Genomic DNA, 22,810 nt, shown 5'->3' on the forward strand with positions numbered 1-22,810 from the left:
AACAGATGACACGGAGTTCACTAGCCTATCAAAAATAAAAGTTGTAAATTGTTGCAGGAAAAGTAGGATTTTTTTTTTTAGAATTTTTTTTTTTTTTTTTACACCAAGGCTCCGCGACCCACCCATGACCCTTCCGTGACCCACTTTTGGGTCGCGACCCACCAGTTGAGAAACACTGGGCTATGCCTTCCCAAAACAGAGTGCTTGCTGGCAAAGACGTGCAGTGTTGCAACCAGTTTCACAGATTCACAGACAGTCAAGATTCATGAGCCAGACACATTTACACATGCTTCTCTCTCTTCAAACATACCTCCATAGCCATGCGACTTTTTGGCACAGCATTCCTCTTTAGACGGTTTCGTTTAGGTGTTCCATCTTCCTTACTCTTCTTGTAGCCATCATCCTCGAAATGCTCCCTCCACACACGGTAGTAGCGATCCCTCCGGGTTTTACGTCAGTTTCGTCCACTTCTAATGCTATTAGCCATTCCCGTAATATGGCTGGTTTAGACAGTGGCAGTCGGTGAAAACGGTCGGGGTTCCAGCTTTTCATTTTACGGTCGCAGCCGGTGTAAGAACCGCGGACCATGTTTAGCCTACCTAGCCACCTGATTGAGTAGCCTGCATCCGGGTCAGAGAGTTGCAACAGTGAGACACCTCTGAAAACACTGGCCAGTGAAAGACTGTGTGGTCCGATGACCATCTCTGTGCCTCGGTTTCATTGACGAGACCTTTGTGATGAAGTGTGTAGCGTTTTTGAAGTTGTTTATAGCGGGGAAACATCAGAAAATAATAGGCCTATAATTGGCCCCGCCGTGATGCATTGGCTGCGTTTTTCACCAAAAAGCTTAAAATTAGCTAACTCCATAACGGCGCGGCATTGCCCGGAATGGCTCATCATTAGATACATTATGTGGCATGGGAAAGCGAAGGTGAAACTTTCATTTTACGCCGGAACTATCCTTTAAGTCCATTGTTCACGCAGTACAAAAAGAAGTGAAGTCGCTAAGTTGGCATCATTGCTTATAGTTATAGGCTTACCTCTCGTGCTGGACACACAGTCTGATTTGCTGCTCGTGCAGATTGTCCATGAAGTTTAAAAAATCCCGTTGAAAAGTAGGCCTACACTATTCCAACATTTCAGTCCAGCACGCACGTTATTTCCCCCTTCTGATAGGCCTATTAACCCCATTCCCAACATCTACTTACTAAATTGGTCTAATTTGGATCAATTGTAGTTGATAAGTTGTTCAGAGCTTACCTGTAAATGTAGTTATTACATGTCCAGGTCAATATTCCAACATGAGCAGAAGCTCTGTAGTTTTTCCCATTTTTATTAAAAAAAAGAGATATAGCCTACTGTAATTGGCATGGTATTCAGGTATATTTTTTTCATTTTCTCTGCTCAAAGCAATGTGCCCAAGCCAAAATGAGTTCTCACTGCTCTCTGTATGTTTTCCAGTATAGGCTATTTCAAAAGTAATATGCACAACCAGATCCGCTGCTAAGGTTTTGGGGGCCTAGGCATAACTGGTCAGGAGGCCCCCCCTCATAAGTAAATACTACTACCACTAGCTTTGTGCACAGCCTTTAATATCAATTTGATATTTTAATCTGTTCTGTATCGCATCGTATCGTACCGAATCGCACTGCATCGCATGGCATTATAATTGTATCGCACCATATCGAACTGCATTGCACTTGCAGTAGGTAGGAGAATCGTATCGCATCTTATCACTGGTAATTTCATGAATCGTGAATGTATCGTATCGTTGCCATGTGTATCGAGATGCACATCGTATCTCTTTGATGATGAAGATTCCCATCCCTAGTATATTCACAAATTTTCAAACATCTGAATATGATATAAATATGTGGTTGACGTCAACATGTTGTAATGAAAAACATAGTCAATATACTTTGTTTTTTTGGGTATGAGGTATGAGGTATATTTCCAGACACAATATGCAACTGACATGTACATGTCATCAAAATTATATCATGTTCAGTCAGTTAGCTCAAGTGCTTGCTTGGCTGTGTTCTGAAAATTACACTATTACGTGTATGTCTACAAACTACAATGTTCATACCTAACGTGATGATGAAGACAAAAGGCTACTCCTGGCATCAGGCTAGGTTTTACATAACGTGAGTCAGTCAATGCCATTCTCCATATATTCTTTAGTACTGTTGTGACATTTGTTGTTTTGTTTGAGTGTTGGAAGGTGTGAATTTAGCAGAGAAGCAATCAAAGTAAAACAAATAAATGCAAAATAAAATAAGTGCAATGTAATATAAAGAATGCAACTTTGTAACTGGCAGAATAGTGGGTAATTTTGAAAGCATGTGTTTTATTGTCGGTGCCTAAATCTTGTTTTTTAATAAATGTGTTTTCCCAATGATATGATGAGCGTTCATTTTTTAATGGAGTGTCTTATGAAGGGAAAAGTGTGCAGTGACCATGAGCAAGTGTGTAGCATAAAGCAAAATGTGTGTTGCTGAATTGCTACTACAGTGTTAAGCAGAACTTTTGTTTAACCCTATCCAGACCTGGCTTTTTTGGCATTCCTGGGACCGGGGGGGGGGGGCTCATTTGACCCCCCCCCCCTCATAACTTAGGAACCGAATGGCGTATGACCACCAAACTTGGATCAACAGCCAAAGATCTATGAATGACATCAGTTTGGTGTCATTATTGGATATTATGACATCATTATGACGTCATTTCCTGATTTTATTGCCCAAAATGTTATCTTAATTTATTATATGGTTGTGACGTCATCTGTCGAATGCTCCATTCATTTCAACGGGGCTCCCCAACGTTCGGACGTCTGTTATTTTTCGATAACGGACGGGTTGGTCTATAACAGACCGCTGTCAATGGCAACAAGACTTTTCACTGCTAAAGCGACTTTTCAACAAGACTCTAATCAGCTGCTGTGATAGACAGCACCCGTTGTCCTGGCTACCGCTGTCAATGGCAACAAGACGTTCACTGCTAAAGCCACTGGCTTGTATACAAGTCAGTGGCTAAAGCGAATGTTTCATATCACTCCGCAGGGGGTCCGGTCTTTTGTCACTCTAATCAGCTGCTGTGATAGACAACACCTGTTGTCCTGGCTAGTCTACCTAGCTGTTGCCTAGCGGTGTTCCACAACGGCACTGTTTTGTTTTGCGCAGCAACAATCTTAACATTAAATAGGTCTAAAGAAATGTCCCCGCATGTGTGAATCATTTAAGTATATCCATATAATAAGCGGGTTAACTTTCGGCGAGTCGGTCGCTTTGTGGAATAGCAGCACTTCAGAGAGAACAAGACCCCTCCGCTCCGCGTCGGGGTCTAAAGATTCTCTCTGTCGTGCTGCTATTCCACGGTAGCGACCTTCTCGCCGAACGTTAACCCTTACATATTTTCCATCTAACTTGGGTAATGCACATCAATTTTGGTTATTATGTGCTTCAGACCACTTCAAATGTTCACAAGGGTGTCTGATGCTAATGAAAATGTAAAAAAATATGAAAATTGATGATGATGAGACTTAGATCAGTGATTTTTGGTCAGGCGTACCTTTCAGAAAACCGTTGCCATGGCAACAACAAAAATGATTAACCTAATCTTTTGGTATCACACTGTAGCCAACTTCATGTTAGGAAAAGTCACACAGTTTCGTAGTCCTAGCTTTAGTCATTCAGGAGTTATACGACATCAAAGTTGGTGCGGGCACTTTTAGCCCCCCCCCCCCCCGGTCTGGATAGGGTTAAGGTATGGACACACTGAGTTTAAGTTATGTTACCAACAACTTAACAATATGCTATTTTGGTCTGAGTATCAGCCTACAGAGTTCAAGCAGTAGGCAAATACTGTAATACAACACCTGTAGGGGCATTTCTGACCCAAGCAAAAAGTTGGTTCCAACATTTGGCAGCATAACAGCATTTGGCCCAAAGTAATTTCACCTTGTCTAGAGTTCAGACTTTGTATAACCCACATAGGAGACTTGTAAGACCTGAGGGTTCGTCTAGGATGATTTGTAAATCTGTAATGTAGCAAGGGTCCAGGCCATTGAATGACTTTTCCACAATAAGATGTTGAGGTTATGTTTCTTGTTGCTTGTGTATATTTTTGTGCTGTGTTGCAGCTATGTGTGTGTGTGTGTGTGTGTGTGTGTGTGTGTGTGTGTGTGTGTGTGTGTGTGTGTGTGTGTGGTGTGCGCGCGTGTGTGTGTTCAGTACCTGAAGTTGAAACCTTTAGACAAATTATTTTGCAGAAACACATCACTCAGTTTTGTAAAGGAGTATGAAGGCAAGCAGTTTTCCACAGGTTCATCAAAATTGCAGTTCCATCTGATATGGATTCCAATCTGCCCCCCCTAAAATAACACATCATACCAGAGAAAAACATGAGCCTTTTTTCAAAATGGCAGAACAAACCGATACAAAATGACCTCATGGGTTTGGAGGTTCCTCTCGAACACTGTCCCTACAAGTGCTTAAAAAACATCAACATTTGAGTCACTGTGTATGCTTATGATTGTTGTTTTTTGAATATCAGCGGAACAATCTAGGTATTGTGGAGCTGCTATTTGATTTTTATTATTATTGACCATATGTCTATAGTGCTATCCATATTGAAGTTTTTTTCCTGGATAAATCCCACAATTATATGTCATATTTTGTAGAAAAGATGAAAGAAGAAATATGATGTTGATGTACCTGTTCAGCAACTGTACTAAAATTTTCATTGGCGTAGTGTAGGATGTCCCCCACTCTGAAGATGGGACAGTATGGGTTGGCCACAGCATCAAATGTACATGATAGGTTAATATTTGGAGGAATGTTGCCCCTGGAAGACACAAACAAGGGGATACACAAATGTACAGTCCAAGATATTGAAGGGAACGTTGTGAAACACTGATGCTGAAATTTAAAGAATGATTGCAGTTGTATGATTCTGAGTTTAAAGTGTTCAGTGCTGTTACGGCCCTGTGTGTTGTGTGTGTGTGTGTGCGCGTGCGTGCGTGTGCACTAGAGGTAGGGCCAGCTTACATGTTGGTGTATGTGCTTAAATGTTACCCACCTAGTGACACCGTAGTTGGGGAAATGAACAGTGTTCCTAATGAAAATCGTGAAGTTTTCAGCTTCTTCCATAAATTCCCTGGAGAAGAATGACATACAGGGAAATCTGAGTGGAGCAATACAATGACACTGCCATAGTTGTGACCAAAGAAACTCAACAGAAGAACAATAAGTGCGTTCGATTTCGCATCAACGTATGCATGCGCATGAAGACAGCAATGCACCCTGGATCAAAATGCTGCATGACGGTTAGATTTCCTGTCAAACTTCGAAATTTCGTCGACGTTGCGTTGACGAGGTGACATGTCACATGGTGTCAAATTATCGCGGGATGCTTGCGACTGCAGTCAGATCTTGCAACCTCTGCAGTTGCTTATCCCCTTCAACGCTCGTCGGCGGACTGCCTCCGAGGTCACGCGCCCATGAACTGGTTGGTCAACAACTCACTCACGTGTGTATATGGGTCTTGTCTTACACCTCTACACAAGTTTGCGCAGGTCCCCACTTCAGCTCCTCCTCATTGCCTGTCCCCCCCACTCCTCACACGTGGTGTGTTAGTAGAGCAAACTGGTGCGAGCTCATCGTCTCGTTCATATTTGTGGCCGACTTTAGATGCGCTGTATTTAATAACACCCACATCGTGACAACAAGTTCTCGCTGACGTGCCTTTTGCAACATCGACGCTCGCAACAAAGTCGTATGCGCCTAATCTAATGGAAATGCATTGGCCACGGTGTAGTACGGGGGCGTTGCCTGAGGACAAGAGTGGATGGAAAATTAACTCCCTTGCGCATGGTCATTGGTCAGTGAGTGCGATGGATACAATTTCCGTACTCCCTTGCGCATGGTCAGTGGGCCGACACCTTGATGGATAATTTGTGGCCAAATTAACGGCAGCTGTTGGTCAGCAGTAATTGCTGGGGGTAATTAAGGACAGCTGACAAACATTCATGCTGTCCTATGACCTGTTCCACACTCCGACCAAAGAGGTTGAATATATAATAAGAGGAATCGAAACACGCCCACTCAATGCAAAAGCGTGTGCTCAAATTGTGTTCTCCTAAGGGGGCGTTGTCCCTCCTTCTTCTTCGCTTTTCGTGGTGTTTGCAAAAGACGTGCGCTACCGCCATCTACAGCGCTAAGGGGACTCCATTTATTCTCTACCTCAAGACTCCGAAGGTCTCCTAATCGAAGGTCTCCTAAAGGGGCGTTCACCCGACGTAAAGTGGATACCGGAAAAGAACCTGCCTGCTTTATCTCACTCTCATATACGATTCTCTGCTCCGACCCTCCTGGAAGTGTCATATCATGCTAGGGATGTGCATTTCTGGCAAAAACACTATTTGAACTTCGATGGCCACTATTCGAATATTATTCGAAAATCGAAAAAAAAGATGTGCGTTTGCTGACTTAAGGACTTCCACCGTCATCCTTTGAAAACATCTACAGTACGAGGTGGGAGCGTAGGCCTGGCTACACCTCTGAACGTCCAGCAGCATGTTCAATGGAGGAGGGAGTCTGTGTGATGGAGGTGGCGACCGCGTCCGTGCCGTAAAATATTTCTCATTCCCTTCCCCTCCTTCCATTCTCGTCACGACAAGGGAAATAATAAACCCCACTTGAACAGCATTGTGTTGTTCGCTAGTTGGGCTGCATTAGTTAGCAATTGACATTGTTGACATTATCCCGATTTGCACGGCTACAGGGGTGGCTTTTACTTTGGAAAAGTTTGTTATCCAAATCAGAAGTAACTTCATATGAAATGACCCCCAAATAGTTGCAGATTATAGTTCATGTAGTGAGCCAGATAAAATCGCCTCAGCTAAGAGCTCGCTTGATAGCACATTATTATTAGCGTGAGACATATTGAAATAACCTGCCATTGTTGACACTGACATTGGCTAGCTTACCTTGCAAAAGTTTACGCTGGCCAAATCAGACGCAAATTGATATTAGTAGCCTAGTTCTAGATGTGCGAAGCGCTCTGTCTGGGCTGTTTTTTTCCCCAGCCCTTCTCTAGCTCGCTGGTGTGGGTGTGTGAGAGCGCGCGCGCAAACTGCTCCTTCCTCGTGCATGCAAGGTCTTTCACTGGGACTTTCATGAGCCCATTGCGCTGTGATGTGCTTAACCTATACTACAATATTTGGAGTTCCACCATCATTTTTTTAAACATTACGAGAGGTGAAGTGAAAGTTGCATTCGGCAGAATCCTTAATAATAATGGTAGGCTAATGCATATGCAATCCAAGGTCGTTTTTAATCAGGAAACTGAAAGGCTTTTGGGTAACATAGGCTGCAACATCTAGGAAAGGATATGTAAGCCAAGTGTCCTTACATATTACATTTCTGTTTGGAATGGCCATCTCACCCTACTCATTCTGTTTATTCTCTGAGACCAAAGGCAATTTTAATGCTGACATGACAATGAAAGTCTATTCTATTCTATGGCATAATGTTAGACTAAATTCAAATTTGACACTGTTATAAATAGGCCAAGGCCTAGGCCTACAGGGCGATCATATGCATTTTAGATGTGAGAATGACAATAGAGGTACAGTTTGCACAGTTTAAATATTAGGCCATTTACAGAGCCGGTCTACAACCTGGGGAAGCAGGTGTATTAGTATATGAGGTGTGCCACTACACTGGTTAAAATCCCTTTTCCTGCGAAAAGTAAAGTAAAGTAATAAGTAACGAGTTACTTTTTAAATTTAGTAATAAGTAAAGTAATTCAATTACAATTGAAAGCAGTAACTAAAGTAAGTGAGTAAGCCCTCTTGTCTCAAGCCTCTTTGGTTGTGACCCTCAGTATTACGACACAATAAAGGCACATACAGTATTTTAGGTTTGCAAAGACAATCTCAGTGTATGTGAGCATACATTTGTTTTTCTACTCACGTTGACCTGCTACTTTCATCTTCTGTAGGACACCAAGCTCTCACCTCACACTGCCCCACTTCAGTCAAACATGTTCCCGTGAAAAAACCTGCCGACAGATCATTTTAACGTTTAAGGCCTGGGACATGCTTACAGTGTGAGTTCAATAACGTGCCCACAATTCTTGTGAATGAGTGCACATACTGTGCTTGCTAAAGAGCTATCAGAGCAGTATGTCGGATACTAGTGGAATCATATAGGGGGCAGTTAGCCAACAGGGCTCTCATTTAGATCTTCCACCATTGCTTGACCACCACCTCAACTTCGAAATTCGGAAGATCGCACCTTGTGGTTATGTCAATATTGCATTGTATGCACGCAGGTGTGTGTCAGGTGTAAAATACACATGGCAATTTCAGTAACTTAGCTTGTGACTATTTCCAAAATGTGAAGGTCCAAAAAGAAGGTTCCTTGTTGAAAGTGGTAGTCAGAATGATTCGAGGCACACTGATCTTAGTGAAAAAAGTTATTTATTTTAATGGATAACGCCTACGCGTTTCGACTACAATCAGTCTTCATCAGGGCAAACTCTGTTGCTTCTTGCAAAGATGTTTTTAAAATGGATTCCATGTCATGTGACACAGAGACACGGCAAATCAAAATCAGTGCATTGTGACATGCATTTTAACATAAAAATCCCATCACCAGTGCATTTGCAAAGTAGACAATAGGCAAGGACAAACAATCACAAAAAAGTCTTGGAGGGCCCAGATAGAAGTAGAAAAGTAGTTAGAAAAGGGGCCTGGATGCAGACATCTATAGGTGCCTAGACAGAGGTAGAGTTTTAGAAGACTATGACATTTTCACTGGCCGTATACGGCAATCTACAACACAACATAATTAAAAGTAAGATAATAGGCAAACATGTGGTACTTCATGGAAAAGGAGAAAAGTCTATTTCTTCATTTAGTCCAGGGTAGGATGTGGCCCTCAATGTGTGGATCCAAAATGTTTCTCTCTGTAAGAGCCGTTTCAAGTCTGTCAACCCCTCTGGTGCTTTTTGGAATTGTTTCAATGACCATGGCTTTTAGAGTCATGTGGTTCGTATGACCGGCATTTTTGTAGTGTTGAGCCATTGGGTAGTTGGCGTTCTCTGTTTTGATGGCATTCTGTTCAGCCAGTCTTTGCCGAAATTTTTGTTTGGTGCGGCCCACATAAAAACATCCACATTCACATTCCAATCTATAAACCACAAATGTTGAATTGTAATTTGCAATTGCAATGTTTTTGTGCATAAAATGGGCACCACGTGCATATCCTGCAGCAAGCATATCCCGGGCCACATTCATGACTAGAAATGCACTCAGCGAGTGCAGACCTCCGCCAAGGAAGCAGCTGTAAGTCTGCATTCTTTTTGTGGAGTTAGAAACTGGAATGTCAAAATTCGCCCTGTCCCGCAATTGAATTTGCGGTCACTAGGGGCGTCTGGATTTCTAGACTAGCAATGGTGAAGATTTTTTTTTAAAGAATCCTGGTTCCGGTTTGTGATCACCACCCAAATTATTCACTTGTTCCTTTGGTCATTCCCAACAACTCCACAAAGTTTCATCCATATCCGTTCATAAGTTTTTGAGTTATCATGCTGACAAACAAACTGACAGACAGACAAACCAACGCAACCGAAAACATAATCTCCTTGGCGGAGGTAACGATACCAGCGAGTATCCTCTAAAATAAAATGGGTAGAATTAAGTTATTTAAGATTATGCAAATGTTAAGAATGTTAATGTTAACAAATGTTAATGTTTTTTGTGACTAAAAACAAACTATGTCTCATAAGGCTATGTTCAAAAAATTGATCTGCGATCCACTATCGATTCACATTCGAAAAATCCGATATCTATCCAAAACTTTGTGGATCGATCTTTTGCGGAGGACCATCCCTATATTCTCAACCGCATCGGGTAGCTCTCTTCAACATAGCCTACACACACATGCACAGGGCTGTTCATGGCAGTAGTGGCAGTTTTTACTTTAAACTATTCATGGATTTATTTTATGCATAGTGCAACCTTCCTGTGGCCCGCGAGAGACATCTACACAGCTTTCGGAAGTGCCAGCAGCTGCGTTGTGCAGCATTGTTGTTATTTCATCTGTGTCAAAGTCATTATAGAAGAACTGTGTCACAACGCATTTAGTGTACAACGCAATATAATAGAATCAAACACATTTCAGAGTAGTGTTCTTGAACTTAAAAAAACACAAACCCAAAATGCCATATGATTTAATAACATCAAACAAACCATAGCCTACACGCGGTGGTTTCATTTTTGAGACCTAAAAATGCATTCACTTCTTCTTTTAACAGCGAAGACGAGTAACTTTGAGTTGGGATTGAGTGCTGAGTTTTAAGGGGAGAAGAAAGTTGATGATTTGTATGCTGTTGAAATGATGAGACATTATTATCCCCGCCTTTTAACTTGAACTTCGAATGCAAGGACAGCAAGGCAGGGAGAGTGAAAGGGTGCCTTTCACATTCACACACGCACATGCACGCACTGGATAGCAGATGAGAGAGAGCGGTGGGGAGAGACTTGTAAATTACTGAGATTGGGATAGTTCTAGGCCTACGTGAACTGCTACAGGATTTTTTTTTTTATTTTGCGTCAAAGCGATTTTTTAGTGCACAGCTCCACGGTTGACTGAGAAATCTCCACTGCTCTAGAGCAGCGTTAGATTTCAGCGATATCTCTTCTGAGCGCTATAGATTACCAGTGTGGCATTAACTAATCATATCCCGTTACACAGACAATCTATAATCTATCTACAATCCCTCACTTTTGCCCAAAAACACTTTCTCACTACTTTGCCACCGTCAATATTCAACATCCACCACAGAGGGAAGCGCTGTCTCGCCTGTCAATCAAACAGTCTGCATGCGCTTGTTTTATTTTTTCCTATAGGCTATGGTCTTGTTTCGTTTTTAGCAGTGTTAGATATTATGTTGGCGAATTATGGTATTTAAGTTTGATAGTTATTTATATTAATTAGGCCATTTAGGTTCATTAGGCCTATGCATAAACAGAATGCCATGGGGTAGAGTATGATATTTCCACTGTATTACCGGTACTAATTTATTCACCTTTCTTTCTCTAAGTTTCCCACCTCTCTATCATACCAAGGTATTTCAGTTTGTATTGGCTGCTGAGGCTGGTATACTTAGATTGTTATAGTCAGTTTACAGTTCATGTTGAATATTTCATATACGTAGAATTATGCTTAAATGGTTAAAGTGACAATCCAACAATAAAATAGATCGATATTGAATCGAATCGTGGATCGAATCGAATCGTGGCCTTCTGGATCAAATCGAATCGATCCAGGAAATTTGGATCCATTCCCAGGCCTAATGTCTCAGAGTAATCAAGATATACACAAGGAGTAGAGGGAAGAATAGAAAGCTCACCTTTTACATAACGGCATCCAAGGTGTTTGAAACAGTCAGCGTTAGTGCTACACTGATACTTCTCGCCATACTATGAGAGAAAACATTTTTAATACCTTTCATGTGAGTTTCATTTTTTAAGTATTTGTTTTGCTTTTTAGGCCTTAGTGTGCAGCGTCAAAGCACCCTCAACGTTATTTTATTAAGATATGCATACCCATGTAAAACCTAAGACTTACCTGTGCACAAGTTCCTTGTGTTTGGTTTTTTGTCTCGAAGAGTCTTGTAATGATACAAAATACGTCTGTGCCCTAATTACAAGACATGACACAACCAATAAATCCCTTAATAATGATATAACCGTAACAAGGATCTAGTAGGCCCTTAAAAGGCAATAGCTAGCTGGCTTACCTGTCTTGGAAGTACATAGTCCGCTACATCCATTACTTTGTTGTTATAGAAACCAACACCCTTCACTTTAGTCTTGACTGCTGACTCGATTCCTGTGTCTGTACTTTGGTAAGCTTTTTCATGAGCAAAGAGCCACCTAAACACCACAGACAGAAAGAAAAAAACACACACACACGCAAACATACACACACATGCATGCATGGGCCATGTATGGGGGAACAAAGTGTAATAGTTATCTTTGGTAAGGGATACACCCCTAGTACTAGAAAAATCCTGATAGCAGTGCAGATTGTAGTCACTTTTTCAGCTCATGAGTTACTACCCCCCTAAGATACAAATACATTTTTTTGAGTTCAAGTTTCAAGTTTTGAAATCTGGTGTATAACTGGTTTAGGGTAATGGTATGCATCAGGATTGTTAGTACTAGTGGATATACCTCGCGAAAAAAATAATTATAGTATTTGTACTGTATACTACAGCCTACATCCTACAATATCCGAAAGCATAATTAATGAATATTTTTATTTTTTCTAGGGGTGGGCAAACATGAAAATCTTTAATCGCATTAACTCAATGACTTTGTGTGATTAATCGCGATTAATCGCAAAGCGCGCGAAACCCAAAAATTATAATAATAAATCATGAATAAAATAAATAAAATAAAAATATTTTTTTAATTAATAAAATAAAATAATTAATAATAATTTGCATATGTACTGTGTAGATAACCTATGTAGGTCTAATATAATATTCCACAATGGAAATGTAGGCTATTTGCCAACCTATCAGTCTAAATGTAGTAGGCTATATGCCAATCTAATGTAGGCCTGCTAATGAAACAAATTATTGCATACAATATTACACTAGGGCTATTTAAGATTGTAGGCTACTGAAACTGATATATTAGAAATTATAAACTCAAATTAGGATGGTCTACATGGGCCTACAAGAAAAAAACAAAAAAAAAACTTGTCATTTAAAAAAACTATATGTTAAAACGGCTTGCCATAGGCGTGCGTCTGTGAGATAATATGTCCCGCCTTCTCTCATTGTCAAAGACTCCCACCTTCTCTCTTATCTGTCACTATTTTTAAGGTGTTTCAGCGACTAGAAACGAATTGACTGTCTGTTGGCATTGACAGCAATTACATCTTTCAAAACAATAACGTTGACATGACTAACACTATCTTAAATGCTGACGAAGTTGCCGATGTCGCGAAATCATAGCCTACCATGTTGATGCAGCCTACTATGCACGCACAGCGCCATGTATACCAAAACATTGCGTGAGGAATGTAATATCTCGCGGTTCGCTTTTTGATCAGGGCTTTAGTAAGTCCGCGTGGCGTTACTACACCCCCTCTCACTCCAGCAATAGTATCATCAAGTTTGCTGATGACACCACCATCGTAGGTCTCATCTCCAAGGGAGACGAAACTGCATACAGGGAAGAGGTGCAGCGTCTATCGGTCTGGTGCAAGGAGAACAACCTGTTCCTAAACATCACAAAAACAAAGGAGTTGATAGTGGACTACAGGAGGACAAAGGCTAACATTCAACCACTGGTCATCGATGGGGCCTATGTGGAGAGGGTCTCTGATTTCCGCTTCCTGGGCGTGCATCTGAGGGACGATCTTACTTGGAACACCAACACCACTGCCACCATCAAGAAGGCACAACAGAGACTGTACTTCCTTAGGGTCTTACGGGCTAATCATCTCGCCAAAGTCTACTGGTGGCCTTCTACCGGAGCTCCATAGAGAGCATCCTAACATACTGTTTATGTGTGTGGTATAGAGCTTGAAAGTCCCGCCCCTTAGTTCCGCGTTTCACGGGACCTAAGCTGACCATCTAACAACGTGGTAGCGAGTAATTATCTTCTGATCTTAGTCATGATATGCGCTGGGCTAAAAAAATATGCTGTTTAAGATGATAGATAAAGATTATTCATGCAGAAGTATCAATGTTTTGTTCCGAGACCATCGGCATGAAAAATGTGAAGAAACACAGCTTTCTAAAAAATGTGGGGGTTCGTACGAAAAATTAAGCAAAAATATCAGAAACAACATATATGGAGCTCGTGGCACAACTCGAAGGGGTTCGAAATGCCAATTTAATACCGCCATTGGATTACTTGCTACGATTTTCGGCTAAAAACGCCGTTGAGGTCCCATGAAATCGGGGGAAGTGACGTCACTTTCGAGCTCTATTCCAGCTGCACAGCAGCGGACAGAAGAGCTCTTCAGAGAGTGGTCAGCACAGCTCAGAAGATCACCAGCTGTCCCCTGCCCTCTTTAGAGGAGTTGTTCTCCTGTCGCTGTCTAAAGAAAGCCAAGCAAATCATCAGAGACCCCTACCATACTGGACATAAACTGTTTGAGCTGCTGCCATCAGGCAGGCGTTACAGGGCTCTGGGTACAAAAACAAACAGGCTAAAAGACAGTTTTTATCCAAAAGCAATCTACACACTTAATTTTGCACAGCTGACTTTTTAAAATCTGAATTATTTTTATACAGTATATAGGCTATAGGTTTCTTTGTTGATTTTTAAGCACCGTGAGCATCTGCACTTTACCACTTTCGTTGTACCTGTACAATGACAATAAAGTTTCATTCATTCATATTGACAGCTGATAGACAGCCAGCACAACAGTACCCTTTTCATGCTGACCGTACAATAGACTAACCTTGCGAGCTGCAAAGGCGAGCCACATGCTGCTCGAGAGTTGCAGCAAGGAGGACCAAAATGTCCATTCAGAAGTTGACATCCTTCTGTAGGCTATGCCTGTTTTGTTTTGACTACTTTTCTAGACATTCTTCTCTGTCAGCAGTCACTGGAAGCAGCAACAAGCGTGCTACCGCTTTCAAAATAAAAGCCACGAACGACGGTCATAAAAGGCAAAAAAAAAAAACACGAAAAAAACCCTGCTGCGTTATAGCGTTAACAAAATTGTCGGCCGATATTGACCTCAATAGTTAACGCACCATTAACGCGTTTACGTTGCCCAGCCCTTTCGCCTTGAAGTTGGCCATGTAAATTACAGTTTTATTTGACCTTTTAGACATGGTAGAAGGTGAAAGTAAACAACTTCTGAATATGGTGTCCACGTGGATGTCATCAAATTCGGTTCATGTCTCTATTTGCTAACTGGCAGGCTTTTTTGTTAAACCTGACATAATAAACTTCAAATAGCTGCTTCTGGATATCAACCAAATGTTGCCATTTTGACTTACTGTATACAGCAGGTATTCTTAACCATAAGGCTGCGGCCCAAAGCTGGGCTGCGCTCAGAAACTTGAGGGTAGCGGAAAAGTTTCAACCTCGCACTGAAGAGCCGTGTGGGCCGCGCAACTGCATTCATTGTCAAATAAAGATGCTGAAGACAGCGTGTGTGTTTTTACTCTCGCGCAGTTCTGCTGCTTAAATGACCACGCACCGCTGTTTTTTAAAAGTGGAAGACGTGAAATACAAAACGGCAATACACTTATCAGTACACGAATGGAGAATGAGAAATTACCAACCGGTGTGAAGTGTAATTTGCCGACGTCTTCTCTCTTCACGTAGTTACAAAATAAGCTATTGAAACGGTACTCAAAATGATCCTGTTTACTGAAAAGCAAAACCGTTATCCACGTGTCCAACAAAATACATTGATTTGAAGAATTTTGCGTGTTAATAGGCTAAAGCTTTCCGTTTTCACACCCTGCCATAAGGCTGAGGAATTTAAGTTCTCGCGTCGCAACTGCACATCACCAGAGAGGGTCTATGGGTAGTAGTCAAGTGCATTTATGACTTAACCCCAAAAAAATTCTAACAAAAGGTTTCCAAGTGGTTTACAGTAATATCAGATGTAAACTTCTACCAAAATCTGACTTCAGGTTAGGTCTCATTTTCAAGATGGTCGCCACTGGGAATGACCAGGAATAGTGCTGTATGATGTATGTTTTGACCATATAATGTTGTAATCGGAATATTTCCTTGATATTGAACAGTTATAAGTGCGGTTTGATGTTTAAACAATCCATTAGAACTGTATGTTACTGCAATACTAGTCAAATTTGGGCTACCATGTGTAGATTAAGTAGGCCTCCTGCTAGAATAGAATAGAATAGAATATATACTTTATTTGTCATGCAAGCATGAAATGTATCTTTCGTCTCACCCTAAAAACATAAATGTACATTCGCTCCATTATAAACTCACACTCTAAAAACATAAATACACATAAAAACGTTGCACATATCTCCTCCCTCTAGCCACCCTTCCCAGCATACACATCATATACAGTACAGGTCAGGTACCAGATCCAGTCCCTTGTTTTTGTTACACCAGCCTAGCTTTTCCATTGCTTGTTAACCATGGAGAGTGTTGGGTATGAATCTTTGTATGTATTTTAGTTTGGTTGATTATGGTCATTTTCAAAATATTATTAACCATATGTTATACATGTTTTAAAATGTATTTATTTATTTAATTAATTATTCCATGTATTTTATTTAGTCAGTGATGATGAATGTTGAAAAAGCAAGGAATCCATACGAAGGATTCAAAATTTCACTTTTCACTTCCCCCTGTATAGACAAGACATTGGCAGCCTGGTTGGTGGCTAGAGGAAAGAATTCAGCATCCTAACAGTGCACCAATGCAACAAAGTGGGATCCAGTTCAGTCCTCTAAATTGGAGTGACTTTCCTTTGAACTCCATTCATTTTCCTAGTCTCCTAAAGGGGCATGGGGGCCATAGGATTGGTAGATATCCATGAACCATCTCTACCTTATCAATCGTCTCTGATGTGTATTGCAGAGACAGGTACGCCAATGATCTTGGCCGCGCCTGCAGAGCTCTACTATTGTAGTCAGTGTAGCTCCTGGTCCATACTGTGGTGAAAATGAAATGGATGCGCTCAATGGTTTTTCTTAGAAATGTGGGCTAGAGTGGTGAAGCACTTGCCTGGATTGAGATTGCTCTGGAAGTTGAGCTACAACTTGACTTTCTTCACTCTCTACTGATGCAGTGTTGGTCCAGAAAAGGTCCTTATTGACGTGCAAACTCACATCTCTCATCGTTGTGCTGCCTAAAAGGTCTACCTCTTTCCTGTAGTGAGCCTTGTTCCTCTTGATTATCTGTGAACTTAACAAGATGATTGGAGTTATAGGTTGTTGTGCAGTCATTATTAGTAAGGTATTGGAAGGCTGAGCATGATTGTGGAAGAAGTGACTTGGGCAGAGCAGGAGGACTACTTTGTCAAAGCTGTATCCCAGGGCAAGCAAGGAGCATGGACCTGGTGGGAGAACACCATCCATGGGGTCACGAATTGGCTGGACATCTTGCAAGGCCACTCCACTTGCGCCCTGTTTGGACAGCTAGCAGCTCCTTATATTATGTGATCCCTCGACTCCTTCAGCTATAATACCATTCATGCCTTCTCTTGCTTGTATTCAACACCTACAGACTTCAATGGAAGTTGAAGCGTATTCTTGCCAAAGAGTCCTGCATTGGAGAAGTAACAATAGGGACCTGCCCTTTCACTGATGTAGGAGTTGGCAATGCCATCCAACCTGCTGGCTGTGGTACAGGAGATTTCACACACCTTAAGGGGCCATATCAGACGTTGGAAAAGTTTGAATTGGTAGCATCATAGCTTGAGGGCCTTTTGACTCATTGCTTGTGGTCTCTGGCCGGCAAAATTCATCAGACATCAGGTCATTTGAAAGTCATTGGCGACGGTCACAAGGGCCTACATTAATATAAATAAAAAAATAAATACACAACTAAAAGTTCAAAAGCAAAGATATTTTTAAAATAAAGAAGTAAAAATAATCATAATTTATAAAACTAAAATAGATACAAACAATGGATTTAGCGATCCATAGCCTACACATGCCAGGGCAGATTAGACTAATATTACAGTAGGCCTACCATACATTACGGTACCATACATACCGTACAAACAACAACAAACTGCAATTGTAAGCATTTATGCATCAAGGGCATATCCTAATTACAACATTACAGGGTGAAAACAAACATCAAACACCTCTACTCCTGGTCATTTCAATGTCATTTTATGGCCAGTCATTTTAGGGCCCAGTGGCGGCCATCTTGAAAATGAGGCCTTTCCTGAAGTTAGATTTTGGTAGACTTTTTGTATGTTTGGTATGTTATTAACACATTGAGTACCGACGACGTAATAATACGTTTTTCACGCCTATGCGTTGTATAACAAAACGTAAAAATACGTTTTTGCTTTTAAATATCATATTTCGAATCTACACCCTTCAATGGACAATAAATGTGATTTTGGGAGTTCTGTGATGGACATAAATGACAAAAATTGCACTCAAAAGTTTGTGTTATGATTTGGACATTCTAATTTATCTTACCAAGATGTCTGGATGCCAACCCATGTCGCCTACCGTAGACTATCTCCCAATAGGCTCCCAATGATCGTGCTGCCTGCATTGATGCTACGGCTCTGCATTTGATTTTGTCGCTAAATGATCCTGCAATGATGCTCCTTTACTCTCTCTGTACCCCTTCACCTTGTGGTATGGTAGCTACAGGAAGGGCTATGGTAGCTATCTGGGATGCTGCCGTATTCGTGAATCGTACTATGTTGTTTCCCTAGTACGGTCGGTGCCCACGCTGTAGCGCGTGTTGTGTCTGACTTCACGCTATAGGTAAACACAGAGACCATTGTATATCGTGCCTGGAGTATCTTGAACTTTCTGGACTTGCTACCTAGACCTTTACCAGATCCTTGGATCCAAATGGCACCCGAACTGTGATTGGAGTAATGCGCTCCGATTTGGAAGTTTGATCGCCAAGCAGATAATTATTGCTTATTTGATTTCAACCCCCATGTTGAACTTTCTGTCTTCCTGTATGTGAAAAGCCAGAAGCTAGCATAGATGGCTACATATCATATGGATCGGATGGGCTACATCTAAACATCATATCATTGGGATTTGTTGTCAATGTTGAGCTATTATTTCGGGAGTCATCGGGAGCTATTTTAGCAAATGTCTCACCTTCTGCGTGTGTGCAAAGAGTTTGTGTTCAGTCCGCGTGAAAAACGTGGATTTCGAAGGGCATTGATTGCCGATGTCGTAGTGGGACAGAGCAGGAGGTGTGTCTTGACGAGCAGCAAGATGCGTGTCAGAGCTAACCTTGCACCAAATTGTGATTAAAACCAACTCGTCCCCTTTCAAACTCGTGACATTCTGAAGCAGCGCACCCTTCACAAAAACCTCAACATCTCCAATTGTAGCTGAATTCCATGGATACCCGCTTCGGTTTAGCTTGGGTTTGCTCTGCAATAAAAGCTCGAAGAGACACACAGTTTTCACCTACTAAGAAGGCAGAGTCTCCACTTTCAAACAAGCCATAACATATTTCAGTGGCCCTATCACATTATACGCTGTGAGTCTACAAAAAACGTCAAAAAAGGGCTTAGAACGCTGGTATTTTACGACATAATTCCGTGAGCACCGCGGTATTCAATGTATTAAGCACATCTGATGCTACTGTAAACCACTTAGAAACCTTTTTTTTTTTTATGGTTTGGTGTATTATTTTCATAAAAGCACTCACCTATAGTACGAGAGAGGAATCTCGCGACTTTTTCGAGGTGGTACTGTCCACTAAGTGGCGCCATCCAGACAACGCAGAGGAGCGCCAAGGAGCGCAGAGGCTGTTAGAATGAATGGGGTCCCATGGAGCTCAACCACAGATGCTGCCATTGCTTTGGGAGAGAATTGGTATCATCGTTTCATTCTATTTTTCCCAAAGGCAGGATAAATTATCCTTTCAAACAGCACTTAGTTTGAATGTTTGAACTGGCTGGATCTTTGTAAAATATGTCTTTATTGTCAATATGACGTCACGAGTGGCTTCACACACTGCGTTTGGATTGGTCGGCCGGCTGCATCGCTGTGATCACGACGGCCGTAAAGCAATTTTGTTAGCAAGATGCTAGCAGAGCCTGACTCATAAATGCCGAAGCTGTAAGAAATCAGAAGGACATAACTCTCAGGTTATTGTACATTTCATTTAAATCCACATTGGTTTCACAGAACTTACAGTAATATTGTCAAGTTTCAGCCGACAGCGAGCACAATTCAGTTATTAGCGCCAGCCTTATGGGCTCTGCTGTCTCGACAGCGCCCCTAGGTGAACTGCAGGCACGGGTTGGAGAGCGAGATTGGACACTGTATGAAAACCCACTGTGACATCACTAAGTAAAGAGGCTGTTAGAATGAATGGGGTCCCATGGAGCTCAACCACAGATGCTGCCATTGCTTTGGGAGATAATTGGCATCATCGTTTCATTTTACTTTTCCTAAAGGCAGGATAAATTATCCTTTCTAACAGCACTTAGTTTGAATGTTTGAACTGGCTGGATCTTTGTAAAATACGTCTTTATTGTCAATATGACGTCACGAGTGGCTTCACACACTGCGTTTGGATTGGTCGGCCGGCTGCATCGCTGTGATCACGACGGCCGTAAAGCAATTTGGTTAGCAAGATGCTAGCGGAGCCTGACTCATAAATACCAGAGCTGTAAGAAATCAGAAGGACATAATCACATCTCATTTAAATCCACATTGGTTTCACAGAACTTACAGTAATATTGTCAAGTTTCAGCAGACAGTGAGCACAATTGTCAGTTATTAGCGCCAGCCTTATGGGCTCTGCTGTCTCGACAGCACCCCTAGGTGAATTGCAGGTACGGGTTGGAGAGCGAGATTGGACACTGTATGTAAACCCACTGTGACATCACTAAGTAAACGCGTCTTGAATCAACGGTCAGCAGATTCAGACAAATAGCAAACAGCTGTCACAAATGTCAGAGAAGCATTCAAATGTATGAATGGCTCTGGCTTGATGCACTGTGAGTGTATTGGGTTTATCATTGAATATAGAAGAGTGAGCTGAACTAACACAGTTTTTCCATTACAAAATGCATTAACACGCCTAACTTACTTCATTAATAACCTGCTATTTTTGATCATAATTATCATAATTAATCATAATATTAATGATAATAATAATGGGCAATATTAGATGGGCCCCGGGCCACTCTGCACCGAACAAAATGGGCCTCAACGTCAAAAAGGTTAAGAATCCCTGGTATACAATGTGTCACAGAAGTGAGTATACCCCTCACATCTCTGCAGATCTGCATCAGCAGTTTTCATGGGACAACATTAACGAAATGTTACTTTGAAATAATGAAGTAGCCAACGTACTTCTTGTATAACCGCTGCAATTTATTATTCAATTTATTGAAGCAGCCAGCGTACAACTTGTATAACCGCTTCAATTTTATTGTTCACTCAAAATAATAAACTTAATAACAGCCGACTGGACTTGACTTGACTTGATAATTCAAAATACAGCCATTAATATCTCAAAATGTACCCTCAAAAGTGAATACACCCCTATGTGAAAATCCCATAGAATCATGATCTGCTTCAGTAGTCAGAACAGAACACGTTGACGTGCATTTTTCTTTTTGGTGAAATTCAGCTTGCTAGTGTTGATGGCATTCATGTAGCCCCAAACCATGTCAGTACCACTACAATGTTTGACTCAAAGTATGGGACACTTTTCTTTGTTCTACTCAGTCACCTTTCTGTTTTTTTCTTCCGAGGGAACATGTTCACTTTTTTCCATTTTCTCTCACTGCTTAATGAAGGTCTGGCAACAGAACACTAACAGCAAAAATAGCACTTTAAAAATCAGGGGAGAGATTAGAGTAACGTGCGCACTAAATGCATTCTGTCCCATTACCTTTGCATGTGGTGACATCACTCGTCAGGCTAGTTGCTAATTGTTTTATTTTTTATGTCAAAGACCATATTCCGAGGATGGCAACAGCCATAATGTGGAATAATGGGTTGTCAGGGGTTCATAACAGCAAAAATGAAGTTGCCACTCACTACTCTTAACAAACTTACAAGAAAGGATTTCTGGTCCACGGTATTTATGTGCAAACAAGAGACCCAAACTGATGCATTTACAAAAATATCCATATATGTGTAAACACCATCTATAAACCAGCACAAAACAAAGTTGATTACTTACCAGCTGAATCCGATGATGAGGAGCAACTGCAACACACGGTTGATGTAAACAATGTCACAGTCTTTCTTGACCTCGATTTTGAGTGTCTCATAACTGAGAAATTTGTCTTTCATACATGAAAAGGGATATTTGATGCAATGCCACACATTTCCCCCTGCCATTGCGACCTTTTTGTTGTGACAGTGTTTTGAGATTGCTGCTATTACTCTACAGGGAAAGGATAAGATCTCCAGAGTTTTGCTGTGCTCCTTGGTTTCAGTTTAAACAGCACAACTTGTTACTTCCCTGTGTGACTTTCAGTTCATTTTACTTTCAAGAAGTGTGAATATTGTACTTTTCACTTTTAGTATAGTTTTAATGTTAAAGACATACTGCACCATTTATGGAAATAAACTCATTTTACACATCCCATTGAGTCAAATGTACCTGTCTGCTGTTCTTCCAGCTGTTCTGGAGATGTTAATTCTAATTCCGAGCTTGCGATTATAATTGAATTCAATGATATATGCTAGCTTGGAGGTAGAACTTGCATGACCAGACGGTGAACGGCTAGATGTACAAGAGAAATGTAAAACTCAATCACTTAACTAAAATGAGCTTATTTCCAGAAATGTTGTGTCTTTATTGACAGTATAATTCTGGCTCATAACCATTTTTGTGATTGTGAGCTATAGTTTTATCTTAAATACAGCAAAGCGTCATTACCAACATTCAAGCTAGGCCATGTGCTCAAGCATCCTTTTGATGTGACTCTCCACCTTGTGAGCTGTACACAGAAACAAGGAGCAGTCGAAAGGAACTTGCACACCTTACACAATAATTTCTTGCATATTAAAAAAGACAAACAAATTGCTACCCAAGTGAAATGTGCAAATGTTTTGGTCAGAGTCAGACCATCCTCAGCGCTAATCA

General features: G+C 41.2%; 2 protein-coding genes across 3 annotated transcripts in view; one reads left to right on the forward strand and one right to left on the reverse strand.

Annotated features, from left to right (window-relative positions):
* LOC134461300 (P2X purinoceptor 3-like) overlaps positions 1–22,080 on the reverse strand; it is a 38,292-nt gene extending 16,212 nt beyond the window's left edge. For both annotated transcript variants that reach the window (XM_063214128.1, XM_063214129.1), the window contains exons 1-8: positions 21,899–22,080; positions 11,809–11,944; positions 11,637–11,708; positions 11,419–11,488; positions 7,974–8,061; positions 5,077–5,154; positions 4,713–4,842; positions 4,233–4,369 (exon numbers count right to left, since the gene is read on the reverse strand). In XM_063214128.1, coding sequence (XP_063070198.1) covers positions 4,233–4,369; positions 4,713–4,842; positions 5,077–5,154; positions 7,974–8,061; positions 11,419–11,488; positions 11,637–11,708; positions 11,809–11,944; positions 21,899–22,059 — 872 coding nt within the window. In that variant the 5' untranslated portion in view covers positions 22,060–22,080. The remainder of the gene's footprint in view (positions 1–4,232; positions 4,370–4,712; positions 4,843–5,076; positions 5,155–7,973; positions 8,062–11,418; positions 11,489–11,636; positions 11,709–11,808; positions 11,945–21,898) is intronic.
* The window catches only part of LOC134461304 (gamma-crystallin S-1-like), a 383,074-nt gene that overhangs the window by 289,820 nt on the left and 70,444 nt on the right, over positions 1–22,810 (forward strand). The window lies entirely within an intron of this gene.

The sequence above is a fragment of the Engraulis encrasicolus genome, chromosome 13 (assembly GCF_034702125.1).
Source record: "Engraulis encrasicolus isolate BLACKSEA-1 chromosome 13, IST_EnEncr_1.0, whole genome shotgun sequence".
Classification (NCBI taxonomy): domain Eukaryota; kingdom Metazoa; phylum Chordata; class Actinopteri; order Clupeiformes; family Engraulidae; genus Engraulis; species Engraulis encrasicolus.